The sequence below is a fragment of the Sciurus vulgaris genome (genome assembly GCF_902686455.1).
Source record: "Sciurus vulgaris genome assembly, chromosome: 12".
NCBI classification, from domain to species: Eukaryota; Metazoa; Chordata; class Mammalia; order Rodentia; family Sciuridae; genus Sciurus; species Sciurus vulgaris.
This window is the reverse complement of record NC_136473.1, coordinates 64,801,025-64,819,789: the sequence shown is the minus strand read 5'-3', so window position 1 is coordinate 64,819,789 and position 18,765 is coordinate 64,801,025. Positions and strand designations below refer to the sequence as shown.

The 18,765-nt window shown below is 34.6% G+C and overlaps 1 protein-coding gene across 2 annotated transcripts in view; it reads right to left on the bottom strand.

Moving 5' to 3' along the window:
- Nucleotides 1-18,765, bottom strand: part of RAB3GAP2 (RAB3 GTPase activating non-catalytic protein subunit 2) — a 94,324-nt gene that overhangs the window by 9,708 nt on the left and 65,851 nt on the right. Inside the window, exons 19-28 of one of the 2 annotated variants that reach the window (XM_079107450.1) lie at nt 17,850-17,977; nt 15,364-15,577; nt 14,887-14,984; nt 12,810-12,915; nt 12,056-12,216; nt 10,737-10,965; nt 8,964-9,077; nt 8,696-8,802; nt 5,500-5,566; nt 4,497-4,567 (exon numbers count right to left, since the gene is read on the bottom strand). In XM_079107450.1, coding sequence (XP_078963576.1) covers nt 4,497-4,567; nt 5,500-5,566; nt 8,696-8,802; nt 8,964-9,077; nt 10,737-10,965; nt 12,056-12,216; nt 12,810-12,915; nt 14,887-14,984; nt 15,364-15,577; nt 17,850-17,977 — 1,295 coding nt within the window. Of the gene's footprint in view, nt 1-4,496; nt 4,568-5,499; nt 5,567-8,695; nt 8,803-8,903; nt 9,078-10,736; nt 10,966-12,055; nt 12,217-12,809; nt 12,916-14,886; nt 14,985-15,363; nt 15,578-17,849; nt 17,978-18,765 lie in introns of both variants that reach the window. The other variant, XM_079107449.1, reaches the window with a different exon arrangement.

The window sequence follows — 18,765 nt, the reverse complement described above, 5'->3', positions numbered from 1 at the left end:
GTCCGTCAGTCTGTCTGTAAGAATTCTCCGCGATTGGTTCCTCTCAGCCCGCGAAATTCCTATGTCTGAGAGGAACCGTGCGCCATCTTTCTTTTTTTCTTTTCCCCCTTCCCCCATGCAGACGTGAATTCGTCTGCGCAAAATAAAGGGATCCTTGTATGAGGAAAAAAAAAAAAAAAACATGGCAATGTTTCCTTAATTTACTGTTGGTTCTGCTAAAGGTAATGGAATTAACTTTGTGTGAAACTTAATACTCCATCACACTGAGCTCACAAATCATCCTTTTCTAAAATAAATCATATATTTTTGATATATGAAGAAAAAAGTACAAAAAACTGGCCCTCACTTTGTACAGTCAAATAACTGTGTTGTCAGAGCAAAACTCAAGACTACCAATAAAAAGCACCTTCGAGTTTTTCTTGTTGATAAAGACACACAATAGTTTTAGATGGTTAGAAAGAAGGAAACAGGCAGTAGTTATAGTCCTACTCTGAAAGATTTCTTTAATTCAATAAGTACTTACTAAGATTCAACTGAATATGTCTACAGGGTAATAAGTGACAGGTGCAAGTTCTACACTTAGGGCCATTATTTGATAAGAAACTACCAGGAGGCAGCAGAGACAGGACTCTAGTACAAGTCCCTTCCCTCCTTCCCTCTAAGATTACTGAAACAGACTTTAGACAATCAAGATCAGCCCATCACAACTCTAAGATATTCTGTGCTGTTGACAGAACCATCTTTTACAGTGCGAATCTGAGTGTGTAATTTCTACCTTAAAATTACCCCAGTGTCTTTGATATCAAGCAGTAGATTCCATTTACTGAGCCCTCACCATATGTGCCAAGCAGAACCTAAGCTAAGCAGTATGCACATACTAGTATAAAATCCAGATCCTGCAGCCTGCATAGAAACCTCTTCATGCTCAGCTTAACCTCCCTTCCTACAGCATATGCTCCAGTCACATGAAGTTACTCACAGTTCTCTGAATCCAACAAGCTGCCTCTTTTCTTCAGGGCTTTTTAATGGAGCTCATTTTCTTCTCACCCATTCTTCACTGGTTCACATTTTATCTATCAAAATTTGAGTCAGAAGCTTTCCCCTTGTCTTGCTACTTACTTCTTCATGGCTTCCAAAATTTCCTACGGCCTATTTACCTGTCTTCTAGACTATGCTTTCTTGTAGGGTGAGGACTATGACTTTCATCTGTGCCATCACAGAACCTACCACAGTCCTTGGTACCTAAGAGATATCGCTTTATAAGTATTTATCAAATGCAGTACTTATTGAATAATGACAAATCCCCTGCTTCCTAGTTCAGTACTGTTTTCACACAAATCAAAATGTGAGGATTAAATGTGTGAACAAGAGACTCCTAGCTCTGAAAGATTTCCTTGATTCAATAAGCGCTTATTAAGATTCAACTGAAACTAAATTGTAAACACACACATACTTTACATTCATTATTAGTATCTAAAAAAAAGGGGATAGTCAGAAGTGAGACAGGACTAGAAATCATGGTCACAAAAGGCAAAAGAATAAAGTTCTAAGAAATAATAGTTAAGCGGGCAACAAAGGTGAACATGGGGGGAAAATATTACTTTTTTTTGTTTTTTGGTGCTGAGGACTGAACAAGGCCATGTGCACACATTTATTCTTGTACCACTTAGCTACACACTCAGCCCAAGAGTGCTTAGATTTAAGTAGGAAAAATTATCAAATAAAACATTTCCATGGGAAGCAATATCCTTACAGAGGGTCAAGAGCACTAACTATTCATGACACAAGGATGGCTATTACTGTACACTTAAAAAATATGATTTTCAATCTAGTGGTGATTCTCTTGACATCCACTTAACTGACGCCAAACAAACACACATTTTTGACTGGCCTTTAAAAGCATCTCACCTCAGGTAAAGTAGCTACTCTCCAGTACGAGAGCAGCATCAGCTCCCATCAGCTGAGGTCTATGCTTATATGTTATATTGGTCTTCAAATCTGCTGGCTGTACAAGTCATTGTAATTATGTGATTTCATTAAATAACTGATGAATACTAAAGGGAAAAAAGGGAATTGTTTATAAGAATGCTGTGCTGAAATTCCAATTAAAATCCCAATGATGATAAAAAAAAGAAAAGAAAAAAAGAAAAAAGAAAAAAATCCCAATGACGTACCTTACAGAAATAGAGCAAGCAATCATGAAATTCATCTGGAAGAATAAGAAACCCAGAATAGCTAAAGCAATCCTTAGCAGGAAGAGTGAAACGGGGTACCAGAACTTCAACTATATTACAAAGCAATAGTAACAAAAACGACATGATACTGGCACCAAAATAGAAAGGTAGATCAATGGTACAGAATAGAGGACATGGACACAAACCCAAATAAATATAATTTCCTCATACTAGACAAAGGGGCCAAAAATATGCAATGGAGAAAAGATAGCCTCTTCAACAAATGGTGCTGGGAAAACTGGAAATCCATATGCAACAGAATGAAACTAAAACCCCTATCTCAACCTGCACAAAAATCAACTCACAATGGATCAAGGACCTTGAAATCAGACCAGAGACCCTGCATCTTATAGAAGAAAAAGTAGGTCCAAATCTTCAACTTGTTGACTTACGATCAGACTTCCTTAACAGGACTCCCATAGCACAAGAAATAAAAGCAAGAATCAATAACTGGTATAGATTCAAACTAAACAGCTTTCCCTCAGCAAAGGAAACTATCAGCAATGCGAAGAGAGAGCCTACAGAGTGAAAGAATATCTTTGCCACTCATTCTTCAGATAGAGCACTAATTTCCAGAATCTATAAAAAACTCAAAAAACTACATGAAGAATACAAATAACCCAATCAACAAATGGGCTAAGGATATGAACAGACGCTTCACAGAAGATCTACAAGCAATCAACAAACATGAAAAAATGTTCACCATCTTTAGTAGTAAGAGAAATGCAAATCAAAACTACACTAAGATTCCATCTCACCCCAATTAGAATGGTGATTATCAAGAACACAAGCAACAATAGGTGTTGGAAATGATGTGGGGAAAAAGGTACACTCAAACATTGCTGGTGGGGCTGCAAATTAGTGCAGCCACTCTGGAAAGCAGTGTGGAGATTCCTTAGAAAACTTGGAATGGAACCACCATTTGACCCAGCTACCCAACTCCTCGGCCTATACCCAAAGGACTTAAAATCAGCATACTACAGAGATGCAGCCACATCAATGTTCACAGCTGCTCAATTCACAATAGCCAGATTGTGGAACCAACCTAGATGTCCTTCAATTGATGAATGGATAAAGAAACTGTGGTATATATATATATATACAATGGAATATTACTCAGCTATAAAGAATAATAAAATTATGGCATTTGCAGGCAAATGGATGAAATTGGAGAATATCATGCTAAGTGAGATAAGCCAATCTCAAAAAACCAAAGGATGAATGATCTCGCTGATAAGCGGATGATGACACATAATGGGGGGGGTGGGAGAGGGGCAAGAATGGAGGAAGGAGGGACTGTATAGAGGGAAAAGAGGGGTGGGAGGGGTGGGGGGAAGGAAAAAAATAACAGAATGAATCAAACATCATTACCCTATGTAAATGTATTATTATGCAAACGGTATGCCATTACTCCATGTACAAACAAATAACATGTATCCCATTTGTTTACAATAAAAATAAATTAAAAAAAAAAAAGAATGCTGTGCTGAATGCTCTGTAAGGATTTATGGACAAGAATAAATAATCCCTAGGTCTGTTAGATTACATATAGAAGAAACAACAATGATCATTGTTGTTAAATTATTTTAAAAATCTAAAGATTTCTTACTTAGATTATATCACAACTTTAAAGAACTAGGATCTAAAAATGATAGGCACTGCATTATGGATGAAGTTTATACAAGAAACCAAACCAGAACTACAATTAACACTATTTGAAGAATCACCCTTGGCCCTGTATATTTTTTTTCCTTTTTTGTATTTTTTATTTAGAAACAGGGTCTCACTGAATTGCTTAGGGTCCACTACGGTGCTGAGGCTGGCTTTGAACTCGTGATCCTCCTGCCTTGGCTCTATATTCAAGATGGGTGAATAAGAGGGCTATGGGGATGTAAATCAGTGGTGGTGAACTTGTCCACCATGTATGAGGCCCTGGGTTTTAATTCCCAGCACCACCCCCCAACATAAAGATTGGTGAATAAGTATATATTCATATATTTTAAAATAATGTTTGAATTGACCAGGCATCCTAATGCCTTTGGGTAAGAGTTTTTTATAGTATATTATTCCCTGTGAGATTTGGTGCTCTTCATCATGTCATTAAAGTACCAGTTCTAGAAATGACACTAAACATGAGTAAAATGTAATATCAAATAAAAACAGAGTCTAACAAGGCCCAGAGTAAATATTCCTTCTAATATCACTAAATTAAGGGAACTAAGTAAATAAGAAGTCAGTACCTGAAATTTAAAAACACCTTACCTTATCCATCAAGTATGTAGCAGCAGAAAACCTTTTAACCAAGAATGTATTCCACATCATCAGTGCAATACCTAGACAGCACAGAAGAGTACAGTAGTGAATGGAATGCCCAAATATCCTTACTATCATCTTACATAACAAATTACTGTCTTCCTTAAACTTATTACACCATATGGGCTATTAACTCAGATATCATTTCTTGTATCTCATGCAAATTATTTACAAAGTTAATGAAATCTTTAATAAGTCTGAACAATGCTGCAGAAGAGTATACCAAAATGGCCAATACCATAAGGAAAGATTTACATCATGAGTAACAAGAGAAACTTAAAATCACAATGAGACATCATCATCATTATGCAACCACCAGAATGGTTAAAAAAGTTTAAATGACAACACCAAGTGTTGGTAAGGATGTACAGAAAACAAATCCTGATGGGATTACAAATTGGTAAAACCACTTGGAAACTGGCAGAATCTACTATGGCTAAATTATACACCCAAGAGAAATAAATACAAAAGATATGTTACAAGATTGGGGAGAACAGCTTAATTCATAACAGCCAAACACTGAAAATAATTAAACTATCTACAGATTGATTTTTTTAATATGCAACCATAAACTAATATGGAAGTATTAAAAAATAAAATGCAAAAAATACATTTAAAACCAAATGAAAAAGTCTGGAATTTATATTTACATATTCACTAAGCAGTGGCATTAAAATTTTCTAGAATGGTTGGCAATTGGGGAGCATAAACATGACATTTCAGTTTGGGAGGGAGATAGAAGGTGACAGTACTAGGTCCTTCACCATCCTCTAGATGGTACTTTTTAAGAAGTTAAATCAGTCATTATTTCACTATAGCAATTCACAGTAAAATATTAGGCGATAGGACAAACAAGAATTTAACAGGATGTGAATCTGAAGATTCATATCCTATTAAAGGAGTAGGCCTCTTCTGAACCAATCAGTGATGTTTTTAACATATGTTTACTTACCATTTTGAACATGTGCATTAAGAATGTGCTTCAAGTGTTCTATTGACCTAACAAAAAAACGTGCTTCCTTATATATAAACAGAAAAAAAGAAAAAAAGTATTTAGTAGGTGCTTCAAATACCAATGGTTATATAAACTTTTGCATAAAGATTTCTAAAAAGCTTAAAGTTTACAATAAAAACATGGAATTATTGGATGAAAAGTTGCTTTTCATAAGAAAACTTTAATTGTCCTTCTTAAGTTCACAGTACCTATATGATTTATTCCTAGAAAGTTCCAGGACTATATGTGCTGACATCTGGATTCAAATTTATTTTGGTTTGTATATCCAGTTTTCTTTCCAGTGAATTCTTGAATTTCACACAGATGTGGAAACAATAAGTTCACTTTTGCAAATACCATTCATTCATTTACTCATCATTCAACAAATATTTATTGAGTATCTACTATGCAACCCTGTCTGAGGTACCAGGAATACTATACTGAATAAGAGACCCAAAGCCTTGCCTTCACTGAGCTTACATTCTAGCAAGGATGTCAGACAATGAACATGACCATTAAGTATATTATGCAGTATGTTACCACTAAGTGCCAAGGAGAAAAAATTAGAATAGGAAAGGAAAAATGAAATATCAGAGGGGATATTTGAAACTCAATTTTTTATGATCATGGAAGTTAACATATTAAAACCCAAATATAGAATGTAGTACTTATAATGAATAGACTATAAAAAATTTCAAACACATAGATATATGTATAAAAAGGATATTCATCTCTAACCTTATTATTGCAAGATCTCTGTTATTTGAAGGACTCCCTTGACAAAAAGAACCTCAGATATATGCCTGTTAGTATATTCTTTTCCTTTGAGTGTATATATGTAGATATTTTTTACTAATAAAAAAAGAATATAGTACTGATGAAATTATCCAGATCTGTATTGTAATTCTGAATTCCTGTACACATATTAAATATATCACCACTGCCAACATAGACTGGTGTTAGAAATTCCCTAATAGTAATTAATTTCAATTACTTCAAGCTAATAGAGTAAGTTGTGTGTGTGTGAAATGGTGGAGTTGGTACAGGGATTTGATGGGGCAAGGAGATGAATATTCTTTAAAAATCAGTCACTTATTTTAAAGGCAAGCAATTCTAATAATGGCTAATAATAACACTAATCAAAATGCCAGACACTAAGCATTTTTTTTTCCCTCTATGAACTGCTGCAACCCTTTAAGATGACTATTTTTAAAGCAGGAGCAAATGGACAAGGGTTCAGAGACATTTCCAAAGTCATACTAACTGTGTGCTATGATCATTATTAGCTATTCACAGTAGCAATGGGGTTCTAGGTGAGCTGTGTCCACTATGCAAGCTGCCTTTGATTTATAAACATATGCTGTAGTGTTTCCTTCTTAAATGTCATTTTCTCAGACATGGAATAATTCATTTGGATTTTAGAATTTATGTCCTCATTCTAGTTAACATTTTTTTTTTTTCTTTTTTTTTTTTGCAGTGCTGGGGATTGAACCCAGGGACTTGTACTTGCAATGCAAGCACTCTACCGACTGAGCTATCTCCCCAACCCAACATTCTTTTCTTTTTTAATGGACTGGAAAAAATATGCCATTTAATCAGAGAGCCTTGATGAGCATTAAGAAGATTCCCTGATATCACTTTTTGGTTAAGGTTTAATTCATCAAAGAATATGTTATTTAAATACTTACATTTTATTATCTTTTAAAAATATATAATCATGACAATATATAATGAGGGGGGGTGATGGGGGAAGAGAAGAATGAAGGAACTTTGGATGGTGTAGAGGAAAAAGGGGTGGAAGGGGTTGGGGATGGAAAAACAGTAGAATGAAAGACAGTATTACCCTGTATATATGTATGATTACATGAATGGTGTGAATCTACATCATGTACAAACATAGAAATGAAAGGTTGTACCCCATTTGTGTACAATGAATCAAAATGTGTCTGTAAAAATAAAATATTTTAATTTAAAAAATATATATAATCATTTACATTTTACTGTCTTTCTTCAAATAATTACACATTAAAGAACACCTTTTTGGAGGAAGGAAGAATGTATTGTTATTAATATATTAGTGTAAATAGTTTACCTGTGAGATTTTTCTAGAAGGGCATGACTTGATAAAAGGACAATAAAGAAAGAATTTTGATTTGAGAGGAATGCTTTACTAGAACCCTAATGAGGGAGCCCTAAGTGAAGGATTGATTAGCAAAGAAGAATATCCACGAGATGTTTTCACATCCTGTTTCATCCTGGTGTCAATCCTGAAGGGTCAGCGCTTTCGTTAATGGGAGGGAGGGAAGTGAAATAGAAAAGGTCATAGATTCAATCACCAGTTGTTAGTTAGCAAATCATCTGGAATCCAAATCCAAGCTTGGGACCTTCTCCCTATACTGTTTTCAGATCATGAGTTGCCCAGAAAGAGATGGTAGCTACCAAGAATGGTGGAGGAAAATTAAGCCTGAGCAGAGTTTGGGAGAGCAAAAAGGCATTATAACCCTGGACAAGAGTTGCCCTGTACATAATAGGGCTTTTAAAAATTGTTCTTCTGAAGCAAATATAAGAAAAGTAACAAACATGCAGAGACATATCTGAACAATCAGACACTAGGCTGTCATCAAAGTCTTTACTCTTTTATCATGATGACTAAAATATATTATGGGCTGGGGATGTACCTCAGGGCAGAGGACTTGTCTAGCATGGGTGAGGTCCTTGGTTTAATTCTCAGCACCTCAGGGAAAAAAAATTATTTGAGGTGGGTGCTATCTCATGCAGAAAAATCAAAAGAAAATTAAAAATATGCCTGTTACCACCTAACTAGGGAATAGGACAAAGTATGCTGACTTTAAATAAGAGAAATCTATGCTTAAATTCTGGCACTTACTTAGCAACAGCACTTACTTAGCAGCATGACCTTAGACAGGAAACTCAAATTTCTCTGAGCCCTAGTTTTCTCTTCTCTAGAATGAAGATAGTGACAATACCTATCCTTCATAGTTTATTATATTATGAGTTCATATACGAAAAAGGCCTAGCAGAGTTGCTAGTACAGAGACCTATGACAAGGAAAAAGTAACTAAAGAGCTCCCCACATGTATGCAGCATGAGAACAAAAACAGAATCAGCACGGAGGTGGTAATGAGAATCTTACCTCTGGATCTTTATTCCACTGGACAACATACTCCCAGCAGCAGTGTGCATGTAGCACATCAAGCTCAAGGCTACAAGGAAACTGCTCATAGGCTAAACGTAGCAAGTCTGAAAGTCACAAGAGAGGGGTGATGTTGGTCTTTCCTTAATGAAAACTCAGCCACATCTCTCTACTCTGAATTTCATATTTCTCATTATTCATGTATCACCTGGTATGGCTCCTAAGTCCGTCTCCACCTCTGACAACTCAAAAAAACCTCTGTTAATACCTTCTTTGGGTTCATCTGGATTTTCTACATCTCTTTCTTTATTAGCCAGTTTTAATACTTCAGGGCTAAAATCCTGTTTAAATATCCACTTGGCCACACTGTCTGCAATGCCACCTACAGGTTGGAGACAAGAAAGAAAATGAAAATTTAAAACACATTAGTAGCAGTGATTGCTAAATGGAGCCAATTTACAGTGCATGATGTGATATGCATTTTCTTAAGAAAATTTCTAAGTGTTACATTCAATTTTAAACCTGAAGGTGACGCCAAAATATCATGATATATATAGCAGAGTGACTATCACTCAACTGACAAGGGCAAGTTAGATATTTGCTATCTCAGGGATTCTTTATACTTTCAGAAAATATTAGATAAATTTAAATGCAAATGCATGTGTATACTATATACCACAAATTTTCTATGTCTACAATTCAAAAGATACTTTACCAGACTCAGATCAAAGAATGAATACATCTGTAAAAACTTTGATTTAAATCACAATTGTGATTATCTAGTCTTCTCAGGAAAATAAATACAATAGTACTTCAAAGAGATAACTAATTTGTCTACGAAATATTTGTGGGCAAAATTTAGTCATCACTAATCACCAAGACCATGTTTCAGTCACAAACATAGTACAAAAATTTATAAATGCAAACTAAAAAACATTCAAAATCTGTGAACATGGACATCATTAAAAAATTACCATGAGTCATAAAGAATAAGAAAATAATAAAAATCTATAAATACTTAATAAACCTACAAATAGTCATCCTGGTATGAAATGCCCAAAAAAACTTCTGGTAAGAGTGAGCACCCAAAGATAATTAAAAATGTACAATGCTATGGTCCTTTAAAATATAAGCACAGGAACCCTAATGACTCTAGGACAGCAGAAAATGGTATATCAGAAAAGAGGACGAACATTGTATTTTCTCACTTATACACGGAAGCAAAAACATTGATCCCACAGAAGTAGAGAGTAGAATGAAGAAGGTATTCCAAAAACTTGCGGGGAGGGGAGGGATGATGCAGAGAGGATGGTGCAGCTGGAGAGGAGGAACAACTTCCAATGTTCTATAGCACAGTAGGGTAACCATGGTTGACAAAAATTAATTGTATATTTCAATATAATAGAGAGTATTGTGAATGCTGCCAACATAAAGAACTGATAAATGTCTGAGGTGACACATTGTACTGCTCTGTTATTACACATTGTATACATGTTCTGAAATGTCACACACTACCCCATTAAAAAAATACAATGAGTCCAAGTCAATTAAAAATAAAAATATATGTAAGGAAAAATGATAAAAAGAAAAAAAGAAATAAAATTCTGTGGATATTAGGAGGAAGAGAAAACTGGCAGAGGAAGAGGAAAAAAATTCTTAGAGGAAGGAGCACACAGCCAGACCTTGAAAAATAAGTAAGACTAGATGCTCAGGAGTGGGTAAGGTGGGGAGAGGGAGGATGATAGGCTCAGATTCAAAGAAGGGAGGCTCAGCTGGGTGAGGTGACACAGACCTGTAATATCAATTACTTGGAAGTCTAAGTTCAGGTCAAACTTAGTGAGAGACTGTCTCAAAATAAAAAGGGCTGGGGGTGTACCTCCGCAGAACAGCATCTCAGGGTTCAATCCCCAAAACTGCAAAACAACAAAGAAACAAACACAAAAAAAAACCCACAAAGATGGGAGTCCCACAGATGCTTCATTTTAACTAAAAAACCTAGCAATGTAAAAATATAAATGCAAATGCTCACACTTTTGTTTACCTTTTCCTCCTTCTAACAATTTCTTAACAGAAAGCCTTGGAAGTGGCTCAGCTTGCAGTGCTGACACTTTGGAATTTCGAGTGCTCCCTTTGCTGTGAAGCAGAGTCTGTAATATGAGACAATCCTCCAGTTGTTTCAGCAGGAGTTTCCAGTATTCAGTGTCAAGAGAAAGAGCCTCCCAGGAATCAGTCAGGGCTTCTGAATCAGCACCCAAAACTGTTTGGGAAAACTAACAGAAAATGCATGAGTGATTCTCTGGCAATTTTTCTGGATCAACGTTAACTTAAATGAGCTTTTATCTTGAAAGATGAAGGACAGTTAGAATATATCACAAAGCAACACCCAGATGCTATTTCACAAATGCTACTACTTGACTAGAGGAAACATGAAGGTCAGGAGTAGACTGGAGATTCAGGGGACATCGTAGAGGGGTGTTGTAGTAATGACCCTGGTTCAATCAGTATACATTTCAAAAAGTTTTCTAAGCTGTCTTTGGCAAGAGCCACAGCTTTTTCTATTAGTACAATCAGGATAATGACATCTCTTCAGAATACACTGACCAACTTAATATCTGAATTTCCTCTCTCCATCACTATAAAACATCTCAAGCTGTTGGTATTAAAATTAGCCGATAAACTACTGTGACTGACAAGGTTAACTGAATTTCCACAGAATATGTAGGTGTCTCTCCAAATTAATGTAATATCCCCAAGGAAAAAGTATTTGAGCCTCCATGAAATAAATGAGATGTTAGTTTTTGTTTCTGCTTTTGTTTTAAGATATAAATTTGAGTTCTCAAGAGATGAGGAAAAACCATTCAATCAAAAGGTCAGTAGAAAACTCATTTAAGTTGTTCAAGGACAGGTTTATAAAAACATGAAGAGTAAAACAATCATAGAACTTGAGAAAAGAATAAACTTGGGACATCTAAGCCTGACCTCTTTTAGATGAGAAACCAAAGACAGGAGAACCACTTTGAAGGAACTCACCACAGTTCACCAGTTACTGGCAGAGCCAGCTCTCTATACTCCAACTTCAGCACTTTTCCCTTGCCATGTGGCAAGTCCAAGTATATACAACATCTGAATAAACAAATTGAGGGCAGCACTCCAAATTCCCTTTTCCTCCAAAAAAAAAAAAACCAACCAACCAAACAAACAAACAAACAAAAAAACTCCAAACAAATAAGAACCTGATGGACATATATTTTGAATTCTATACATTCCATCAAAATGAAGACAATATATTCCCAGGGAAGGAAAAGCATTCCCTTTGCCAAATGGTGAGTATAGAGCAAAGTCACACCTTTGCTGACTTACTTTTTTCTCTGTCATACTGTTTGATAACTGTGCAGCAACAGAATGCCCAACATGTGCAGATAACAGAGCAGCTCCGTTGTTCTCAGACTGAATACAGGCCATGCGCATCTGCTGCCACCATGGGGACACAGACTGCGAATCCCAAGTCTCATCAATAGCCACTGGAAGGATAGGAAGAAAAGTCAAAAGTAAATTCTTACCTTATTTATTTTTTTCCCCTTTTTATCTTTCATGTTTAAAGTTAAAGTCCATAAAGATGTACTGGTGTGTTTCTGAATGAACTAGAAAATAAATCTTATAATCTATTTTATTTTGAACATTCATATTCTATTTCTTTATACTATTAGTCAGCTTGTTTCTGAATCAACATTAAATCCCTATTTGGAATATTTTTATCATTACTACTGAATATCTTAATAGATATTGTTCTGATAATCATATCAAAAATAAGAAAAAATTACTTCCACCAAAGATCATTCAGTTTGCCAGAGTTAAAGAAAATGTGTTACTCATGTCATATTACATTTTGTGATGACACAAAATTAATTTCCATATAAAGTATACTTCAAATGCATTACATGCTTTCTATTAATACAAAAAGAATCCCTATAGTGAATTGTTTTGTGCACTATAGACTCCCTTTGTTAAAACTATCCTCCCTGCCTATTTTTGTGGCATTTCAAATACTAAACATTGTAAAAGCAGCAGCCCAAATCCTGAGAATGGTGAACTATAGTATGCAGCAGCATCCTACCTTTCATCTTGCTCAGGAGGGACAGCATCGTGTGAAGACAGCAGACAGACTGTGGTTTATCCAAAATATCTTTTTCCTTAGAAAGCCAAACACTCAGAAGCAGAGACTGAAATCAAATTTAAATCTCTTTCAGATCTTGCACGTTCCTAGATGACTCACTGTGCACATGAATGATGCAGCCTTTTGAGTTGGCTACTTATTATATTGGGTAATGTCAGGGTCAGAATGAAGAGCCTAAGAGATTCTTCGTATCTGCTGGATACCTAATGTTTGCCATTTCTGTCTTGTCTTACCTTCCAATTCAAACTGCTTTGTAAGAGCATATTACCAGTAAGGATGCTACTATGTGTGAATCAGCTGTGGATGAGTGAGGTGGCCATTGCCTACAGGTATGAGTTTGGGGTGGGGGGAGGGAGAGGGAGGGAGAGAGGAAGGGGGGGAGAGGGGGAGAGGGGGAGAGGGAGAGAGGGAGAGAGGGAGAGAGAGAGAGAGAGAGAGAGAGAGAGAGAGAGAGAGAGAGAGAGAGAGAGAGAGAGAGAGAGAGCGCGCGCATACACTATGAATCTTGCCCTTGCTTTGGCTGCAACAAAGGTGCCATGGACTTGGCAGTGGGGAACAAGTACATAAGACTATCAAACTTCCCTTTTAAAATCACTAACAAGTTATGAAAAGCATGTTTTAAATAAAAACACCTAGGTCAACAAAGTGACTTTTAACAGATACCTATCAACAAGTATATTTAAGTTTACAACAATTTTAAGATTTATAGATTTTGTCCAGAGATAATTCTAGAATAATGAAAAGTATAAAGGCATAGTGTCGCACCTGTAATAACTGATATTTGTAGAGGGCTTTGATTGATTTTAAGACTGTAGTACCTTTATGTGGAAAGACTCTAAAATAAAAGGTTGACTGTCAATTTAAATGTATTAGTTCAAATGATCTTTTTTTCATTACAGTAGGGAGCTAAAGGAGAAGTGAATGACGGAAATGAACTTCTGAGCATGACTGAGGGCCAGGAGCTATGGTAAGAGTTTGATATGCATGTTGCCTCACTGATCTTTGCATCCCTGGCAGGGATGGTCACTGGGATTTCAGAAATAATGAAACAAGCTCCTAACTTGCCAGCATCATACACAAACTGAACCTACATTGCTGATTCTAACCCAAGTTTTCTTATGTTCCCTTTAAAATTTTTTCATGAGTATATACAAATGTACGAAATTTAAACTTCTCTCCATGTCAGTCCCCTATCTAACTCATGCCATATAGAAACCATGTCTTTAACAACAAAATAAAACCTTTCTTATTTTCCCCATGCTCACTGAATGACAATATTAGCAACAATGAATGCTAATTATTATATAAAGTTTATTATGGGCAAAGCCACTAGTGATTTTATATGTATTATACATTTTAGAGGGAGGACACAGGGCACCAGGGACTTACAAAAATAAGATCATATTGAACCATGTTTGTTCTACTTGACAGCCAGCATCCTATTAGTCCATGAAACTCTGACTGACCTTACCCCATTTATCAAGGGTATTCCCTCTCTTCTAGACTTTCTCTTACTTAATATGACACTGCCTGCTATTATCATTAGGCAGGCTAGCAAAATGATTTGCCTGTAAAGGTAATAAAAATGTTCTATAATCATTTAGAAATAACTGTCTCATTGTTTTGTGTGCATGTGTGCTGTGAAGCAAATCAAAAGGAAATGTGTGGGCAGAGTGGAATTTATTTAATCTTTAGGCTCACCATTAGTTTGTCATTCGACTCACTCTGACTCATTCATATATATGAATGAATTCGATCATTCTTAGGAGGTTTTTAAATATGTTCTATGATATGCTAAAAGAAAACTATTTTTAAATTTCTTTTTGGTTGTTGATGGACCTTCATTTTATTTATTTATTTATATGCAGGGCTGAGAATTGAATGCAGTGCCTCACACATGCTAGGCAAGCACTCAACCACTGAGCCACAACCTCAGCCTGAAAACTATTTTTAAGAAGACTAACACTTGTAGCTAACATTTGCAAAGAATAGTAGCATCCAGAAACAAAAATCTTACCAACAACAGCTGAGGGCTAAGTCCAGCAGACTCCAAAGTGTGACACATATCCTCAGTGGAGCTTTCTCCATGCAAACACTTCCAAAAAAAGAAACTACCTAGCAAAACAAAAACAAAACACATTAGCCAATGAATAATTACCATCTGGACTAACAATTATCCCAAGATGCAATCTAGAATTTCAGAGGAGCAAAATAGCATGACAAGAAAAATTAACAGGTTAATATGCCTGATTTATTAAAGTAGAAAGCAAATCATTACATGTTTAACATTGTCTCTTTAATATACTCATTAATACAACTTACATAACAGAGTACATATGTATCCAGAGTATCTTTTATTGACCAAAAAGTGTCAATTAAGTTCTTTGGTCAATTTAATTTTAGGACTAAGGGAATCTACAAGATACTAAATTCTCCTAGCTGGCTTTCTTCTGGAAGAGGAAGGATATAAAGAGCAGTGTATTATTTTACCTACCTAAAGCCACATATTCTTCTTCACTTATCTTCTTTATGTTGAGCACATCTTTCTCATATTCTAAATATTCCAGAAATGTCTTTATAGGCAATACACCGTCCTTATCATCAGAAAATCGGACAGTAGTTCTGGTGTTCTCCTGCTTATATTTCTCTAATAATGTCTGGAGCTTAAGTAGTTCTTTTTCTTCAAGCCTTAGTAAAATAGCCAAGTCCTTAAAAATAGAGTAAAAAAAAAATTCTGAATACACTATGTTTCTATGAATCTGCCATGGGTGTCAAATTCCATTATCTAAAACGACATTCAAGGCTGTAAGGAAAAGATGACATTTTTATTAATGTGCCAGCTATAATGTACTTTGCTTAAATCTTTACTCTCAAATTACATTTCATAAGTAGTTATTCAAATAAACTAAGCTTAAAAATTTACTTACTATTAAAAGTTCCATTTTAGGATTGAGAGTACTCTATATTCTTAACATTGTTAACATAATAAACAGGTATTATTGTATAATCAGAAAAAAATTTTAAAAGACATCAACTGATACTCATCATTCTGAAAAAACTAAAGAACTATTTGAAATTAAATACTTACATACTAAACAGCATAAATATTATTAAACAAAAATGGGAAACAATTCTCATTATATTTACACGTAAGTTCCTCTGTGTGGCTCTCAGGGGCACAAAGATTTAAAAGCCACAGATATTTCCCACCAGCATTTTAAACTATTTTGATACACCATATATGCAGAAACATCTTTTCCTACTGCTACAATTTTTCAAAAAGTACACATACAAACCCCGTATTTGCCATAGCAAGCAAAGCTTTCTTTCCTCCATGCTACATAAGTAAAACCACTTTCTTAAATAAATTGAATTCATTACTCTAAGCTATTGTTTTTAAAGACAAACACTAAGCTGCAAAATGCTATTAAAACACAAACCAGTAGTTCAGTACACTGAACTTATACATACTAAGTCTAACAGCAAAAAATAGATAATTCAGATATGAATTTTAGTTTTGCATGTACAAGATTAGTCATTCAGCCTAGAAACCGGTGGTATCTTTTTAAAGCATCCAAACAAGTCTATAGCAAAATACTGTTTTAATTCTTTAAAAGTGATTCTAAAATAACAAATAATAAAGAACAATCTGCTGATTTTTAAAATTTTTGTGATTCTTTTGCACACTATGTGGGTATATTAATCACGTAGAAATGAATTCTATAAGGGGCTACATATTGAGCTATCAAGTGGAATTAATTCTACAGAGAATTATTAATGACATACTTAATATTTTTTTAACTTAACAACTTTTTAAAAAAATTTTTTTGGTTTGCCAGCCCCTGCAAAAGAATTTTAAATTGAGGCATCAAAGAACCTAAAAAACTGGGTTGCCCAGTTATAATGTCAAATACAGACTATCATCATGAACACAGTATTATTAAACTGCTACACAAAATCCATTTAAAATCCCAAAGATAAAAGCAATATCAGAATTTGTTGTTTATTTCCATTACAAAATCTTCCCTCATTTTTCTATTTATAAAAATTTTATTTGTGTGTATGTGTATTGAAAATAAAAGATTTCACTTAAAACTTCACTGAACTTCCAAATACGCCAGGTATTTTTCCCCCAGGGCTAGGGATCAAACCCAGAACCTCAAATATGCTAGGCAAGCACTTCACTACTAAATGACATCCTCCTACCCAGATAACTTTTTAAAAGCATCATCAGTAACTTTGACAAATCACTAAAATTATTTCAACAACATCTGCCCTCGGATAAGTAGAGGACATGAGGTCTCAAGGCTGGGCAACCTGCCTAGTATTACAGTTATTTTCTCACAAGACACTGTTTTTTGTATTCTCCATTAGGATTAACTTTATTTCTCTGCATGGAAGACAATTTTGTAAACATTTCTCAGAAGTAATACTATACTATAGTAAATATTCAAGGGGCTGTTGTAAATTTGTTTTATAGAATAAAACATTTACTGTAACTGTTTTAAATATTGTGATATAAAGTAGAATTTTAAGAATGTATTTTATTACGTAGTACACAAAAAAGCAAGCTTAACTGTCTGCTAACTACAAAGAGAAATTGATCTCTTCTGTTTGATGGAATTTTTTTCATAAGAGGAAATTAAAGTTTTACAACATCAGTAAACTGAAAATATTTTCACCAGAAACCTTTTCCAAAAGTTGTTTTATTTATAGGAAGTCACCTTTAAAAACTGTCGAGAAAAACCAAGTAAGTCTAGAGTAATGAAGATAAATTAACAATAAATTTACATATTCTCATATTAGTAGTATAAATTTAGCAGCAAGGCATAGAAAGTCAGTAGGGGCCTGATAAAGAAAATATATTTTTAAACTTAAAAAAAAAAAAAAAACCTTGATTTTTCTATTTCTTTAATTTTAAAAACTGAAAATATATCAAAGGGACTACTTTGTATAATACTAAAGTTTTGGATTACTCACATTATCAGAGACTGGTGTATCAGAATGAAAATCAAGGGAATTCAACTGATTGACAGACTCATAAAGATGCAGTAATTTCAGCTTATTGGCACAAAATTGTAGCAATCCTTCATCAACAGACTCAAGCTCTAAAAAGCAGAAAGAAAAACATATTTAAACAGAGATATTATTTAGCAGACTCACAAAAAAGGCTTTTCCTCAATTTCTTAATATTGTATAATTCCTTGATGTTCTGTTGTATTAATTTTTGGAGTGATTAAACAATAACAGATTTTGAAAGCAAAGGTAATTTTTCCATTATGGTAAAATGTATAACCTTCTAAATGAAAATGCTTTACTAGTAGGAAGGAAAAGAAATGATGTGGGGGGAGGGCAGAAGTATCTGTGTCTAATACTCAAATTGCATAAAATAGTCTGGAAATCCTTTGAAAATGGTTTCCCTCATCCCGTAACTACTATGTTCTGCTATGCTCGCATACTGAGTAAATTAAAATACAAAGTTGCCTGACTCTTATTATTGTAATGGTCAAAGATAATAAAATTCAACTAGAACTATGACTTGTGACAAATTTTTTCTCAAGAAAGGTTCACAAAGAGATTGAAATAAGAATTCCATTTAAGGACCCCCATCAATTAGGTTTTATTTTGTATAAGATTAATGCTGAGGAAATACTTTCTAAATTCATTTCTGAATGAGATTTTACATATTTATATCTAATATAAAACAAATATTTGTTCTTTGAAAACAATGAAAAGCCCCAAGAAATCTTATTTAGGATGCAGTAATGTAGAAAATTGTCCAAGTTCTTATTGATACAATAAAACTCAGCAAACAAAACACTCAAAAATTTTAGGAATCTCATTTATGGGTAGTATTTAAAACTGTGATGACTGAAGAACTCCCAACAATGTTTGG